The sequence below is a fragment of the Chroicocephalus ridibundus genome, chromosome 3, assembly GCF_963924245.1.
Source record: "Chroicocephalus ridibundus chromosome 3, bChrRid1.1, whole genome shotgun sequence".
Lineage (NCBI taxonomy): Eukaryota > Metazoa > Chordata > Aves > Charadriiformes > Laridae > Chroicocephalus > Chroicocephalus ridibundus.
The window spans coordinates 113419770-113435300 of record NC_086286.1 but is presented as its reverse complement, the minus strand read 5'-3'; the positions used below and the strand labels follow the sequence as shown (position 1 = coordinate 113435300).

Sequence of the window (15531 nt, the reverse complement as noted above, 5' to 3'; positions counted from 1 at the left end):
TTAATACATGAATAATCTGGTATATGAGCCAGTGTATGTATGTACAAATATAGCTCTGGGTAAAGAGCGCAGTGGCTAGCAGCTAAGCAGGCTGTCTCCAGGGAACCATGGTGGTGATTTAAGGAGTAATATCACTGGTAGGTCTGTTCACCTGTAAGGCACACCCAGAACATTCAGCCTTTGGGTGTCCCAGTATGATAGTTGTTGCTTTAGTTCCTTGATTTTTGTACAGAGAATGAACCTATCTTGAAATTTTCCTAAAGAAATAATTTAGCCAAATAACCTATTGGCAGTACCTTAAAGAGGGGCACAGACTGCTTTCTCTGGTCCCCCTACCCCTTTTTGCTTTGCTTCTCCTATGCATGAGCTTGCTTCAGGCTGTGCTGATTCCTTAAGACTTTTTTTCCCAAGTAGTGGAGGACAATGGTGAATGGAGGTAAATCCAGTTGGTGGCAGTGACTGGTGTTCCCCAGGGCTTGGTGCTGGGGCCAGTTCTCTTTAATGTCTTTATCAACGATCTGGACGAGGGGATTAAGTGCACCCTCAGTAAGTTTACAGACAACACCGAGTTGGGTGGGAGTGTTGACCTGCTTGAGTGTAGAAAGGCTTTGCAGAGGGATCTGGACAGGCTGGATCGATGGGCCGAGGCCAATGGTATGAGGTTCAAGGCCAAGTGCCGGGTCCGGCACTTGGGTCACAACAACCCTATGCAGCGCTACAGGCTTGGGGAAGAGTGGCTGGAGAGCTGCCTGGTGGAAAAAGACTTGGCGGTGTTGGTTGGCTGCAGCTGAATATGAGCCAGCAGTGTGCCCAGGTGGCAAAGGCGGCCAACAGCATCCTGGCTTGTATGAGGAACAGTGTGGCCAGCAGGAGTAGGGAGGTGATTGTTCCCCTGTACTGGGCACAGGTGAGGCCCCACCTTGAGTGCTGTGTTCAGTTTTGGGCCCCTCACCATAAAAAAAGAGGTTGAGGTGCTGGAGCGTGTTCAGAGAAGGGCAACAAAGCTGGTGAGGGGTCTGGAGAACAAGTCTTATAAGGAGCCGCTGAGGGAGCTGGGGTTGTTCAGCCTGGAGAAAAAGAGGCTGAGGGGAGACCTCCTCGCTCTCTACAACCACCTGAAAGGAGGCTGTAGAGAGGTGGGGGTCGGTCTCTTCTCCCAAGTAACAGGCGATAGGACAAGAGGAAACAGCGTCAAGTTGTGCCAGGAGAGGTTTAGACTGGATATTAGGAAAAATGTTTACACTCAAAGGGTTATTAAGCATTGGAAGAGGCTGCCCAGGGCAGTGGTTGAGGCACCATCCCTGGAGGTATTTAAAAGAAGAGTAGACATAGTGCTTAGAGATATGGTTTAGTGATGGTTCTTGTGAGAGTTAGGTTGATGGTTGGACTCAATGATCTGAAAGGTCCCTTCCAACCCAGGCGATTCTATGACAATTATTCTCGTAAATGAAGGCAGCTATACTTAGTACAGCCAGGCAAGAGCACCACGATGATGTTAGGAATTATAAACTACTAAATACATTGCAGAGCTTTACGTGAACTTTCACAGAAAATGCATCTTCAATTAAACAATATCTTTCTGAGGTTGCTGGTCTTTGTGTTTCTTCTGGTTTTGAGCAGGATTAGAAAAGCTCTGCTTCATGGTATATAGTTTGTGGTGCACCACCAAGTCGTCGTAAATAATCCCATGTGGGGTTAGTAAATGGGAAGGAGATACTTTTCAAAATCCTTTTTTAGGGCACTTTCACTAGCTGCTTCATTGTTAATGTCTTAAAATATACATGCTTACAGAATTGTTAATGCGTGTAGATAATGTGTTTCTGTTTTGGTGTTTGGTTGGAGGTTTTTTGATGTAGCTATTCACTAGGTTGTTGGTTAGTGTTAAACTGTGCAAGATGCTAATCCTAAACCTTTTGTGCCTATATCTTGAGAGCAAAAAGTTCCAATTTCAAGAAGAGTAAGATCGTAAATAACCCTGTTTCTGTTCACATTCTCACTCTTTCCGTGGCTCCCCCCCCCCCCCCCCCCCCCACTGTGCCAATGCCGCTTCTGTTTGTACAGCTTAATCCAGTTGGCTTGAGCAGCGTTGGTGTTTACAGCTTCTCAGGAGCAGGAGACTGATGCTCCCAGATTTGTAGACCAAATAGGTGCCTCTCAGAAGCTTTGCCCTGCAGACAGAATGGTCTTGAAACACTTACAGCTGTTCAGAAAAAGAGCTTATTAGACATTCTTTCTAGTAACGTAATTAAACTTAGACATTATGTAAAACTAAAAGGTTGGGGGATATGGTTTATTTTACTAAGTGTGAGGGTTTTAAATGTATCAGAAAGTCGTAAGCATTTGGTTCTGATTTCACAAATCAGTCCACTGAATTTTTTATTTTCATGCAAAGAAAATATGCAGGAATTTAAGATGAATTTTTTTTTTTTTTTCTGCTGACTCAGACATCTTACAGCTGAATAGTTCTCACCTTGATTTCTGCAAGGAACAGTCAAGAATATTAAAAAAATGGTCCTTTAGTAACTGGTCATTTAATAAAGTAGCATAAATCTAGCATTGTTTCATTAGCAGGATAATGACTTTACAGTCTGTGCTTTAAGGATTTTGTTTCATGTCCATATTCAGATGAAATTTTCCAAAATATTTTCAGATTTTGTCATAGAAGTTTTAATTTCAGTTTTCCAACAAGATTTATGTTATTAATTTTACACCATTTAGAGTGAATTTATTAACTACTTAGAAAATTGTGTATATGAAGACCTGGAGGCATCGCATCCCAGAAAGCAGTTTGCATTTAACAGAAATATACTGTTCTGGTATTCAGTTTTTTTTATAAGGCATTCTTAAAGAAGTTGTTTCTCTCCTTTCTGAACCAACAGGTTCGCCATAAAATGACACAGAAGGTTTATGCAATGAAGCTACTTAGTAAATTTGAAATGATCAAGAGATCAGATTCAGCCTTTTTCTGGGAAGAAAGAGATATCATGGCCTTCGCCAACAGTCCGTGGGTCGTTCAGGTAAGGAAGATATGTAAGACTAAAAGAATAATAATAAAGCCATAAATCTTTCCCTGTTTTGATCTGGTTTTGTGTTTATATCTAAACTGAAATAACGGTTTAGGTTTGGGTTTTGCTTTTTAAAGATACATATTTATGGCAGTTTCACTGAGTTTTGTGTATTTGGCTGTCTTAAAAAGTAGATTAATTTACATTTTAGCCACATCAAATGCATCATAAAATGGAATTAAACAGATTTTTGAAATATCCACATAATTATTAGGAATAATAAGGAGGTTACCTTTCCAACTAAGAAAACTTTTGTATGGAAATGTAGAAACAAATGTCAGATTATTTCCAGTCTTTCCTCACGATAGTCAGTTGATCATAGGCAATTAGTATGAAGAGTGCTTTGAGTAGTTACTGTCTTTTCAGCTGCGATTTGATAGTTGGATGAGTGCACGCTCCTGGTCTGCAGGACAGGAGGTTGTAGCAGTGGTTGGCTTGAAACCATCTTCTGCCTGGTGGTCAGTTACTGCATCTCCGCTCAGGAGTAGTATCCAAGCAATGGAGAGTTGACTTCTTCAGCTGGTCTTGAACACCGTTGCTTGTGGCTGTCTCATGACAAGTATCATCCTCATGTTCGTAATATGAGTTATGCCTTTGGGAAGAATTAGCACTGAATATTGCGATTTGTCCTAACTGGTAAATTACACCAATTAATACAATGAGTAGTGAAAGCATGTGCTTGGAGAAACTGTTAGTACTTCGTTTTGTTAAATAATTAATACATTTAAATGCTTTCAAGTATATTGCCATGCTTCTGTATATTTAATAAGTAAAGACTGGCCTTAAGCTTTCCATATATATTTTTCATAACACTTTACCTCATGTAGGCAAGAAATATTTTACAAGGTTTTTTTATTTAGATATTTTGCTCTTCTGAGCGCATTCTGTGTTCTTGCATATATTCAGCAGAAATACTTAACCAAATCGATGAATTTTTACTTAGTTCTTTGGGTTTTTTTCTAATGACAGTAGTTGTCTGGAATTATTTTTATTTTTTACATACAGTTGGAAGTAACGAGAAACGTATGACTCAGTTTTCAAAGGCAAGTGTAGCAAGGGTGATATAAACGTTGTGTGTGTGTACTTGTAAATAGCGAATTAATTGAAGTGTAGTTGCAATTGTGCCTTCTATGATGAAGTGTATTAGTGTGATATATTTAGGTAATGTGGTCCAGTGGGATAGGGCATCGAGCTGGTTTTGAGAAAATGCAGGCCCTGTTCTGAGCTAGAAATTGGGACAGATCACACTGCTGCTCTGCGTCTTGTTTTTTACGTGAAAAACAAGTGAAAACAGAGCTGTAGATAATTTTGGTGGTTTTGTTGGTGTGGGGTTTTTCTGTGTATGTGTGTGGCGGGAGGTTTTTTTTTCTCTTTAGTTATTACCCTTAAGAGATTTCATAAAGTGCTGTATAAAGGCATAGTGTTGCTATTTATTATTGTGTTATATTAATATCTTTATATGTGAGAATACAGAGACTATTTTGGATTTTAATTTAGATTTTAATGACCAAATGCATTATCATATTAGATATTGTATCCATTTGTGAAAACAAATACAGTGCAATATATATGTGTTAATATAGGTCTTCTGTCACTAATATACAACAAATTTTAATCTAAAGGTCGAATTTCCTCAATAGCATTCCTGCCTTTCATAGTTCCTCATTCTCCACAAACTCCCTGGTTCTTTTTATTTTCTCCTTTCCACACAATCCTTTCAATTGCCTTTGAATTTTGTGTGCATAACTTAGAAGATATGAATGATCTCAGTTTTTAATGTAAAGGAGAAATATTCCCTCAGAAATAAGGTGAGAGACTTTCAGAGGCTTTTTCACATCAGTCGTTGAACATCTGATAGTAATGCTTTTTGCTGGTTTGAGCTGTTTTTAGACTTTGTTATTGCTGGATGAAATCTCTAAAACTTCAGCACGACCTGAAGGAATTTCAGGTTGGAAATACATTTTGAAGAGACTAAAGTTACTTTCACTATAATGCCAGTAGGAATTTTATAGTTAAGGATAATTTCTTTGTATTGTGTTATAGCTGTCTTCAGGAATGGGTTGGTTTGTTTGGTTTTTTCTTTCTTATTTCAATTTATGTGTTCATTTAGGACAAAATCACTAGTGACAAGTGTTTTTGTAAATATGGACAGAGATAAGGAGATTTATAATAGAGGAAATTTAGAAACAGTCTAAGATGCTATTCATCGTTGAGCTACTTTCAAATGAATACATGATACATCCTTTCTCAGATTTGATATTTTGCATTTTGACTCAGTGGTACTTTTTAATGCCAAGAAACGTGGATATATAGAAGCTCATAATATTAGGATAATTGGGAAATCTTTTTTGCTTTCTTAAGAATGAAAATTAGGGGGGGTTTGAAGTTCAGTAAATTTCAAGGTAGTTATAACTAATAGAAAATGTAGTTTATCAGAATATAAAAAATAAAGTTAATTTACATCAATCTGGAAAACATATGCTCGGGTTTAATGAAACTTCAAGATAAAGACCTTTATTCTTTTTCCTAGCTGTCTCTAAAAAATAATAGCACTTTTTTCTTTTCCTTTTTTTTTTAATGTTGCAGCTATTTTGTGCCTTTCAAGATGACAAATACTTGTACATGGTGATGGAATACATGCCAGGAGGAGATCTTGTAAACCTTATGAGCAATTATGATGTGCCTGAGAAATGGGCCAAGTTCTATACAGCCGAAGTTGTTCTTGCTCTTGATGCGATTCACTCCATGGGCTTGATACACAGAGATGTGAAGCCTGACAATATGCTTTTAGATAAACATGGGCATCTGAAGCTGGCAGATTTTGGCACGTGCATGAAAATGGATGAAGTAAGTACGCCACTGAATAATTTATCATCTATAAAACTGTAATTCTAAAGTTATTTTCATATGAATTATAACACTCAAAGGAATATTCATCAAATGGTGGGTCCACTTGGTTGGAAAGCTGTTCCTTGTCTCCTAGTTTTAAATACAAGGGTACTTTAAATAGTGTAACCATGTCTATAATAAACTCTTCTGGCACACGGAAGAAGGATGTAAACTTACTTCTTGTTATTTTTGAAAGTATGTGTGTTTATGAATTTCCGAGGTTCACTTTTTTTTGCCAAATGTCTGAACAGCTTATGAGAGAACTCCTAGTTTCAACATTAGTAACCTCAGAACAATTCATAAGCTGACATTTTTCTGTAAATTAAATTATTTTATAGGCAAGATACAGTCCCTATTTATTTTTTTTTTACCGTGTCTAATTGTTCTCATAGCATCCTCTAGTGGTCATTAAAATGAGGTCACAGTAAGGCAGCAGTGGTATGTGATATATTCATTAAAATTTATGTTAGCTATTTGTCATGGTGTCATACGTTTTAATTGTCCAGGTTTTACCATGTGCAGTCAAATACACAGTTTTCTAATGGGATCATATAAGAATATTTTATTTTTAATAAGACGTAATACTTTATATTATTAAAGGAGACTTAAAAATAAAGCTACCTTTTGTAGTTTGCAGTTTTAAAATCTTCCCTGACAAACAATGTTATGCTGTAATTTACACAACATATTCTTCCTGTGGAAAAAATTACAAGGAGATTCTAAAAAAACTGCATGAATGCGTGTTATGATTTGTCTGGCCTGTGAAAGGTTTCTGTATCAGTGTTGGCAAGGATGATCCTTTTAAGCTTATTTGCTTTAATGTGTTAGGGGTTTTTTTTCTGTATTGTTCAGGCAGTGCTTGGTATAATCTCTGCAATCTACTTAATTTTCATTTGCATCGTTAAGTTAATGTCTCTTCAGCTGTATCTAGAAGTACTGTCTCTGGTTAGGTTTTTTGTTTGTTTTTTTTTTTTTCCTTTCCTGTGGCAATGTGTTAACTTCATTGAACAACTACGGCTGTTTATTGAGGTTCAGTAGCCTGTTTAGTTTTGCTGATATTTTAGTTGTTATTCTAAAGGCAGATAGGTTGTTTACCTCCACTCTGATGATTTACTTGCCACTATTTTAGGGGACAGCATTTGCTTTATAGAAAAAAAATCAAATGTAGTACTTGATCGCTTAATTTAGTCCTTAAGAAAATTACCCTTGGTTCTGAGACAACAGACTGTAGGTCTTAAGGGAATCTGACGTTCATCAGAAGAGAAAATAAAAAGACATCAAAAAGTTCATAACATAAATCTACAAAAAAAGGGTGATCCCTTGTGCTACTTTAGGGATACCAGAAATGGTAAACCTAAGCCTTTTTTTCCCCTTATTTCTTTTTCATTGTTGTTTTTAAAAGAATGGAATACTAAGATGTGGTTGATCATATTATAAAAGCGGGAAGTGCATGCATGTTTGTTGTAAAGAGTTGTAGTGAGCTCCAGTTTGGACTGGGCATCATCAGTGAACCAGTGATCTCGTACTGAAGTTAATTTTTTAACAGATTACATTTTAAGTTCTTCATGTTTCTCAGACTCAGTGGAATGGCAAAAATTTTTTATACAGGAAGCCTTAGAAGTTGAGAGGTTCTGGATTGTCTCCAAATCTTATGCTACTTCTTACAAAACATGAACACATCCCAGCTGTGTAAATATAATATTGATGTTGGCAGGATGATTTCTAGAAAATATATGCTTACCCAATACTTATTTATTTTTTCTGATTTGGAGTTCTTTTAGCAGTTGTGCACATTAGCATCTTCCTTATGCTCTTGAGAGCCCAGGAAAATTCTGTTGCAATTTGGTGAGAGACTTTTTTGACCTTTGCTGTGGAATTTAATTCAGTGTCCTCTTAAGTCTTCCAGGCCAGTCCAGACACTTGCAGCAGAATTCCTCCTTACCAGTATGTGAGAAGAATTGCTAAGTGTCCTAGTGATCTTTTCCACGGTAAAAGGAACTGGCCTGGTTATGTAACTCCATTGTGACAGGTTTGGGCTTTGTGGTTTTTTTTTGTATTTTTTGCAACAAAGTATTTCTATAATTGAAAAAAGAGTAGAGTTGGCCTCAAAGGTTTGGTAGGAATTGTAGTTCCCTTTTGGTATTTAGGTGTGATAACGTAGCCCAGGGCAGGTTTCACCAGACTCCAATCTTCAGGTTTTCTGTAAGAAACTAGACAGTAGCATGGTTGCCTTCGGTAGAGTCAGGAACTGGTAGTGCTGCCAGGCTCAGTACGTAATGCTGCCTTGTGCCAGCTGAGCTTTTAGAAGAGCACAGGTTTAGAGGATGTCGGTTGAAAAGAGATGTGACCGAAAGAAGGGATGTTTACCATTTGGGATTATCGCCTCAGCTCAGGCAGTTTAGCTGAAAGAAGGAACGTGTTCCTCTTTTTAGAACTCTAGTTATTTCTCACTGAAGCTCATCCAAGACTGCTGGATACTTCTTGCTGCAGTTGATTGTCTGCAGCTCGCTGCGCAAGCCCAGCTGCAGTGTTAACACCTGATCTGAGCACACAAGCAATCTCCAGCTCTTGTTTACTGAAAAGAATTCCATGAGGGAGTGAAAGGCTGATTCGGTGGATGAGGAATTGGTTGGATGGTCACATCCAGAGGGTAGTGGTCAATGGCTCAATGTCTGGATGGAGATCACTGACAAGTGGTGTCCCTCAAAGGTCCACCTTAGGACCAGTACTATTCAGTATCTTCATCGATGACATAGGCAGTGGGATTGAGTGCACACTCAGCAGATTTCCGGATGATACCAAGTTGAGTGGTGCAGTTGACATGACTTGAGGGATGGGATGCCATCCAGAGGGACCTGGACAGGCTCAAGAAGTGGGCCCATGTGGACCTCATGAGGATCAACAAGGCCAAGTGCAGGGTCCTGCATCTGGGTTGGGACAACCACTGGGATGAAGGGATTGAGAGCAGCCCTGCCAAGAAGGACTTGGGGGTACTGGTGGATGAAAAGCTGGACATGAGCCAACAATGTGCACTGGCAGCCCAGAAAGCCAACTGTGTCCTGGGCGGCATCAAAAAGAGCATGACCAGTGGGTTGAGGGAGATGATTCTGCCCCTTAGCTCTGCTCTGGTGAGACCCTACCTGGAGTACTGCATCCAGCTCTGGAGCCCTCAGCACAAGAAGGACATAGACCTGTTGGAATGAGTCCAGAGGAGGGCCTCGAAGATGACCATGGGGTTGGAGAACCTGTCTTATGAGGACAGGCTGGGAGAGTTGGGGTTGTTCAGCCTGGAGGAGGCTCTGGGGAGACCTTACTGCAGCCTTTCAATACCTAAAGGGCCTTATAAGAAAGGTGGGGCCAAAAAAATTCTGAATGATGCTAGGAAGCACCACAGCCTCACCGCCAAGTTGTCATAAGCTGTGAGAACATGCTGTGTCTCATGGACAGCCTTTTTATTTCTGCACTGCACATCTCTCACATAGCTGCAGGAGCCTCCCTCGAGGTGGAGTTCCAAGATCCACCTTGATCTTTTGAGGTGATAAGAAAAGCCTCAGGTAAAACACTGGCCTGAGACTCCCCAAAAGCAGCTTTGTGTGAGAACTACTACAGTAAGTGTGCTATTTGGGCATAAAACAGAGGCTTAGTGATTGAAACACAGGAGTAACGCTTTGTCCAGATAAAACAGCACCCTTTAGATCTCTTCAAATGCTGAAGTACAGAAGACAGAAGTCATTGTGCAGAATGTAGGGACTGTCAAGATGTCACGCACTGCACAGAGAGGACTTACTTCCCTGTTTACTTGGCTTTGATGCCAGAGATCATAGAACCTAGCCTGACTAAGGTATTAAGAGTATCCAGTACTTAAAAATACATACAGAGCAACACCCAAGTTCTTTGAAAGGATTGGTGTGTAAATGAGAGGAACAGAAATCTGGAAATATTATATTCAGGTGATAATGGAACGGCCTCCCCAGGGAGGTGGAAGTGTAATCCCCATCGCTGCAGGTTTTCAAGATGCGATTGGACACGGTGATAGATAATCTCATCCAGGCTCCCTTTCCCATGACAGGTTGGGTCAGATGATCTTTCAAGGTCCTTTCCAACGTGAGCTGTTCTGTGATGCTGTGAATGCATTTACAGATTTGTTCCTGAGACAGAAGGTAGAGAGTTTTATGGGGAGTAAGTACGACTAAATCCACATGCTTCAGAGATACAGTCCATTGAAAACTGATGTTAACACGCAGTGCCCTTTTAACTGTAGAAATATTTTTTTTGTTTTACTGTTCAATTCTTTGACATCTTGTCTGAAAAGTTAAGGCATTGTTACCTGGAGTTCATTAGGATGTGTAATGTCATTGGAAAGAAGCTTTCTGGTTGCTACATACCAGCCATCAGATTCAGGCAGGGCTGTCACAGCCTTTGCTTTGTTTGCATAACACTTCATAAAATATCAACACGTATAACATTAAACTTGTTCTTGTTTTGCTGCATTAATTATAGAGGAACAGGAAATGGGGTGTTATTAAGTGCTTTGGTGTCGAGGTGATGAAGCTGTGACTGAAGCTGCGATCTTCAGAGAAATCTTTCAGAACTGTTTCGGTGACTTTGTTTTTAAAGAAGCTTCTTACCCAGAGAGGAATTCAGGTGGCTTCAGCCAGTCTTCACTGAGTGGGGACTCAGATTTTCCCTTGTTGTAATTGTGCATTTGGATAAGGAAGAGATAGACACGCACCAGTGTTGGAGGCCTCATTAAGATGCCACAGCCCTACTGGCTCAGCAGAATCACAGGAGCCTGGAGCCGTTCCTCCAGTGCTCAAGGCAGAGGGAGGCTTAAGCTGCAGAGAAGACCTGTAGGGTTGAGCACAGAGTGCTGTTACAAGCAGGATTTTCAAATAGTGGTTCCTGCCGCGTGTGAGATCCGTTTTTGAACGTTCTCAGCTTTAGATTTCTGGAGCCTTTGGGCTTTAGCTTATTTCTCAGTGTTAAAAAGTGTTCATCTGTATTCTTCTTTGTTCAAGGAATGCGTTAGGTTTTCTGAAAAGAGTTACCTTCATTTTCTTATTCCAGGATGATCCAACTATGTGCTATCTGGTTCATAATATAGCAATCAGAAGTTAACCTGCTCTTCATTCTGGAACCGAGAAGTTAAAACTTCTTTTAGACTTTAGTTTCAGCATAGAGTTGTAGAAGATGGTTAGGTGTTTGACAGGAGGACATCTGAAATAGTCCTTAGATCTCTGCAGTATTTAGTCATCACTTCGGTTTTTGTCTGCCAGTTCATGACTTTCCAGGATTCCGGTTTAGTAGTAAATAAAAGCTTTTGGCAGTTCATATTTTGTGTGAAAAGAAATATTGTAATTTGGTGTCTAATTTTTCCATGTCAATACAATTCCCAAAGCAAAATGTTTCTCTTCCTTTTTTTTAAATAAGTATTTTGACTTTAGTCATTGCTATTAATATTCTGTATTAAAATTCAGAGTTAATATGTATTGCCATTCGTGCTAATGGCGAAATGCACGGAAAACTTTGTAAGGTGAGTTAGAAAAGATTTCAGGTCGAGAGACAGAATAAAAGGTGAGTGTATTTTTGGTACTTCTCTAACTTCATCCAGGATTTCATTTTATTTGTCCATCTGGTCTCTCTTGGATGAATGCAGTGAATTTGATTAAAGGAAACAAGGCTTACAAGTCTGAGGCAGCATGCTGGCAGATCTGACGATGCTTCTGCGTCATTTAGCCCCTGCGTTTTTTAGTCTCTCGGTGTGAAGCAAAGAGGATGAAGAATCATTCCATTAATACAGCTGTGTTAATATGTTAATAAAAATCACTTTTTTAAAAAAGAAAAGCTTTAGTATTCTTTAAAAATAGCTTTTCCTTTTGTTTTTTTTCCTATCTGTAAATAAAAAACAAGGTGTGACTACAAAAATTTACCTGTAACTTGATTTATTGTCTGAATTAGACAAAATTGTTATGTATCTGCTATGTAGGGCCTAGAACTCACAGCTTGTCAAAATTATTCTGAACTTTGTCCCTGAATTCAGTGAGATAAGGAGCAGTCCGATATGGTGTGTAGCTTCATATTGAAACCAGTGGTAAAAATAATAAAATTGGACAATTTTTGAAAGATGTGATCAAGAAAAACCACTATGGAGCAGGCAGGGGAGAGCACCTTACTGGAATTGTCATTTCAGTCCATATTGCTTCTGGAGTAAAAAACAGTGTCTTTCAAACGCGTTCCTCAAACCAAATATTTTTGTCTGTACTTTTTATGGGTTTTTTTGGTCTACTAATAGACAAATTGTTTAAAGACTAAACTTTTAACTGAGCTGTTGGAATTCTCACTGTTGCACAGACAGGCATGGTGCGCTGCGATACAGCCGTGGGAACCCCTGACTACATATCGCCCGAGGTTTTGAAATCGCAAGGGGGTGATGGTTATTATGGACGGGAATGTGACTGGTGGTCTGTAGGAGTTTTCCTTTTTGAGATGCTGGTTGGTAAGTAGTGATTTCTTCTGCTAATGAGATTATCGTTCAGCCTTTACTGTGCCTTGAGCTGCAAGGGGGCTGGTTGTACCTCACTGTCTCGCAGCTTCTGACTTTTGGCTGATGCCGTTGCTTCATTCCTGTTCTCTTTGCTCTCTCTGGCTGTTACGCTGCGGCAGCTGTTTGCGTGCTTCCTCAGTGATTAGTTCCCTGACTCGCCTCAGCTTAAAACTAATTCTTAGAATAGTTTTAACTGGGGTCAGCTACCTCACCATCTCGTGAACATTTGTGACACCTCAGGGGCAGTACTGAGTTTTCAGGGATGCAGAGATGGGGAAGGAGTGGGAAGGGCAGGACTGCCCCCCTTTATTTTTCTCTCTTCTTCATGTTTTTTCTTTCTTCATTTTTTCCTTTTCTTTCCACCCCACAACCCCCTCCCACTTTTCCCCCCCCAGCATTAGCAAAGGCTTCTGTTAGGTCAAATGACTGTGGAAGCATGGCTTGATTCTCGCTTTTATGCTTGAGTCAGGATTTTCCAGTAAAATACACTGGACTGCTATGGCAACGAACATAGAATATAATCTGTTAAGGAGATGAGTCATCTGCATCTTAAAATACAGTAAGGATCAGTATTATAGTCTGGTAGCAAAATACTGATTATAGAAGGATGGAATTGAGCATATAATTATTAACAATCCAAATCAGCATGTTCTGGGAATATTGCAGATTCGATATTTCTGGTGTCCTGAGCCAGGAAAGACATTTGGATATATGATGCTATGACAATCTCTGTGTCTTTCAAGATTAAAGCGTTTCTGACTTACAAAAACTGTGTTTCATAATAAATAGTCTCTCAGAAACAATTTTAGCAATAAATAAAATTCTTCAGTTACTAAAATACTGGACATAGCTGTCCAGAATGTTTTCTCAGAGCCTCTATATTTTTTTCCCCTCTTCTGTCTGAGAGGGAAGATTTTCCTTTTTTTTATCCTGCTAATGAAAACATTTTTTTTAAAGTGAAGTCTTACTTAATTCCCCCATATGCCACACATTGGTAGAAAGTATCTATTTGTGTTTGTATTTACATATCAGATTCTGCCTATGGTCTTCTAAAACTTTACATTTTAAAGAAAGCGCAGAAAGCGTTCTGTTGTTCTGGTTTTTACTGTTCTGGTACTACTTTTTTTTTTTTAAGCACAATTGTGCTTAACTAAAAGCTGAAATATTGGTCACAAGATGAAGCCTAATGTTAGTTCAGTGACTTAGGGCAGTTTTGAGGTGTGGTCTAAATCAAAGCTGTTTCTGAGACTGAAAGCAATTGGGAAAGGGAAGATTTGGAAAGAGGGAGGCAGGAGCGTTTTCATTGTCCCGATTTTACCTTTCTTAGGGATATTTGCAAAGAATCGACTCAACTAAAGCTTGTGCTGCAAACTTTTAGGTGAGAAAGGTCTACGATTTTAAAAGCCACCTGCCCATGTTAATATGGGCACCCAAGCTAATATAATTTATCAGTCAACGAGAGTTATTAATATGGGTTTAAGAGTGCAGTAACAGCCTGTGAAGGCTCCTGCTCAGAGCTGACTTGCCTTAGGCAGCTGCAGGGGCAGGCAGGGTAGACCTGTGTGCCTCTGGAACGGTCTTTGGAGAGCTTTGGTGGATTCTTTCCAACAAATGTGCATTAGCAGATCTTTGAGGAGTTTCAGTCTGTCATACTCATGGAAGCGCTTAAAGATGGGGATTTATGTGGGTGTCAGCCACCATGTAAATTAGAAAACACCGTCATAGTCTTCAGGTAGAACAAAAGATGTAATTCACAGGGCAAAATTTTGGTAGTCGTATGCAGGATGGAAAAGGGTTTAGGCATTCCGGGGAAAGAATATTTTTAGTACTATTCATTATTTTGTACCCTGCATTCCAATTTTAGTGTTTTTTTCTAAATAAAAGACTACTTTAGGTATAACTGCTTGTAGACTTTTCTTTATATCTTTTGACTTTTTCAACTTACATGACTTGAACATGATTCAAAATCACAGTCAATTTACTATTTTATTTTCAGGCGATACTCCTTTTTATGCAGACTCGCTAGTAGGAACATACAGTAAAATTATGGATCATAAGAACTCGTTACATTTCCCAGATGATGTGGAAATCTCTAAGCATGCAAAGAACCTTATCTGTGCCTTTTTAACTGATAGGTAAGTGCATGTATTATTCTGATTATTTTGGATGGTATTAGTACACGTACATTGTAAAAATTAATTCCTTCCATTACTTCACCTGATTTCTGTTCAGATCTCTTCAGCACAATCTCCTGCTCTCTAGTTTTTCTTTTGGGGTGTTTTTTCCAGGTATTGTATGTTATTTCAACGAGGAGTTCTGACAGCTCTTGTTAACAACACAATTTGTGCCAGACAGATTCTTCCAGTTGTGGTGTATAATACAGTAACAAACCTGTAAGGTTGAAAGTAATTTGTAAGCTCCAAGGCAGGGACCAAATTGTTGTGCTCAGTGTCTAAGCGGCTGTTACCTAAAAAAATGAAAGCAAATACTTTTATGAAAATAAGCATGTATTGACTAAGTTTGTTTAAGCTTTCTTAGAATGTTTGAACTTTTTTTCATTCACTTTGTTATATTAATTCACAAGTACAGCTAACAAACCAGCAAGAATATTGTTTTGGCTATAAATAGATCCTAGAGGTCTCCCTTTGTGGAACTGAGCCGTTTATTGACATTAATATTAAGCTGTGTAAACTTGTTCTTGACCTGAACACTTACAGTTTCTTTAGTTCCAGAAAGAAGAGATCATCTTCAGTTTTTCTGATTTAAAAAAAGAACGCTGTAGGTCCATAGTTAACTCTGGATTGATGATGCCTTCTTAGGCTTTCCTGTGGTCTCCTGAACTTGGCTACAATCTAGCTTTTATAGAATGAGAGATTAGGGAAAAAAAATTGCCTTCTAATGGTTTTTGCATTCAAAGAGAGATTGTTTGCTCTGTTGAGCAAGGTCGCTGTTACTCAGGAAGGATGTGCTTTGGCAGAGTTTTTCACCCTTAGTAGCTGACGGGTAGAGAGAAAATATGAACAGAATTTATTA

The 15531-nt window shown here is 39.0% G+C and overlaps 1 protein-coding gene across 3 annotated transcripts in view; it reads left to right on the top strand.

Annotated features, from left to right (window-relative positions):
* The window catches only part of ROCK2 (Rho associated coiled-coil containing protein kinase 2), a 106708-nt gene that overhangs the window by 58999 nt on the left and 32178 nt on the right, over window positions 1-15531 (top strand). For all 3 annotated transcript variants that reach the window (XR_010070461.1, XM_063330480.1, XM_063330479.1), the window contains exons 4-7: window positions 2880-3017; window positions 5652-5912; window positions 12306-12450; window positions 14495-14633. Coding sequence is in view for 2 of the 3 variants with exons in the window: in XM_063330480.1 (XP_063186550.1) it covers window positions 2880-3017; window positions 5652-5912; window positions 12306-12450; window positions 14495-14633 (683 nt within the window). In the remaining variant the exon portion in view is untranslated. The remainder of the gene's footprint in view (window positions 1-2879; window positions 3018-5651; window positions 5913-12305; window positions 12451-14494; window positions 14634-15531) is intronic.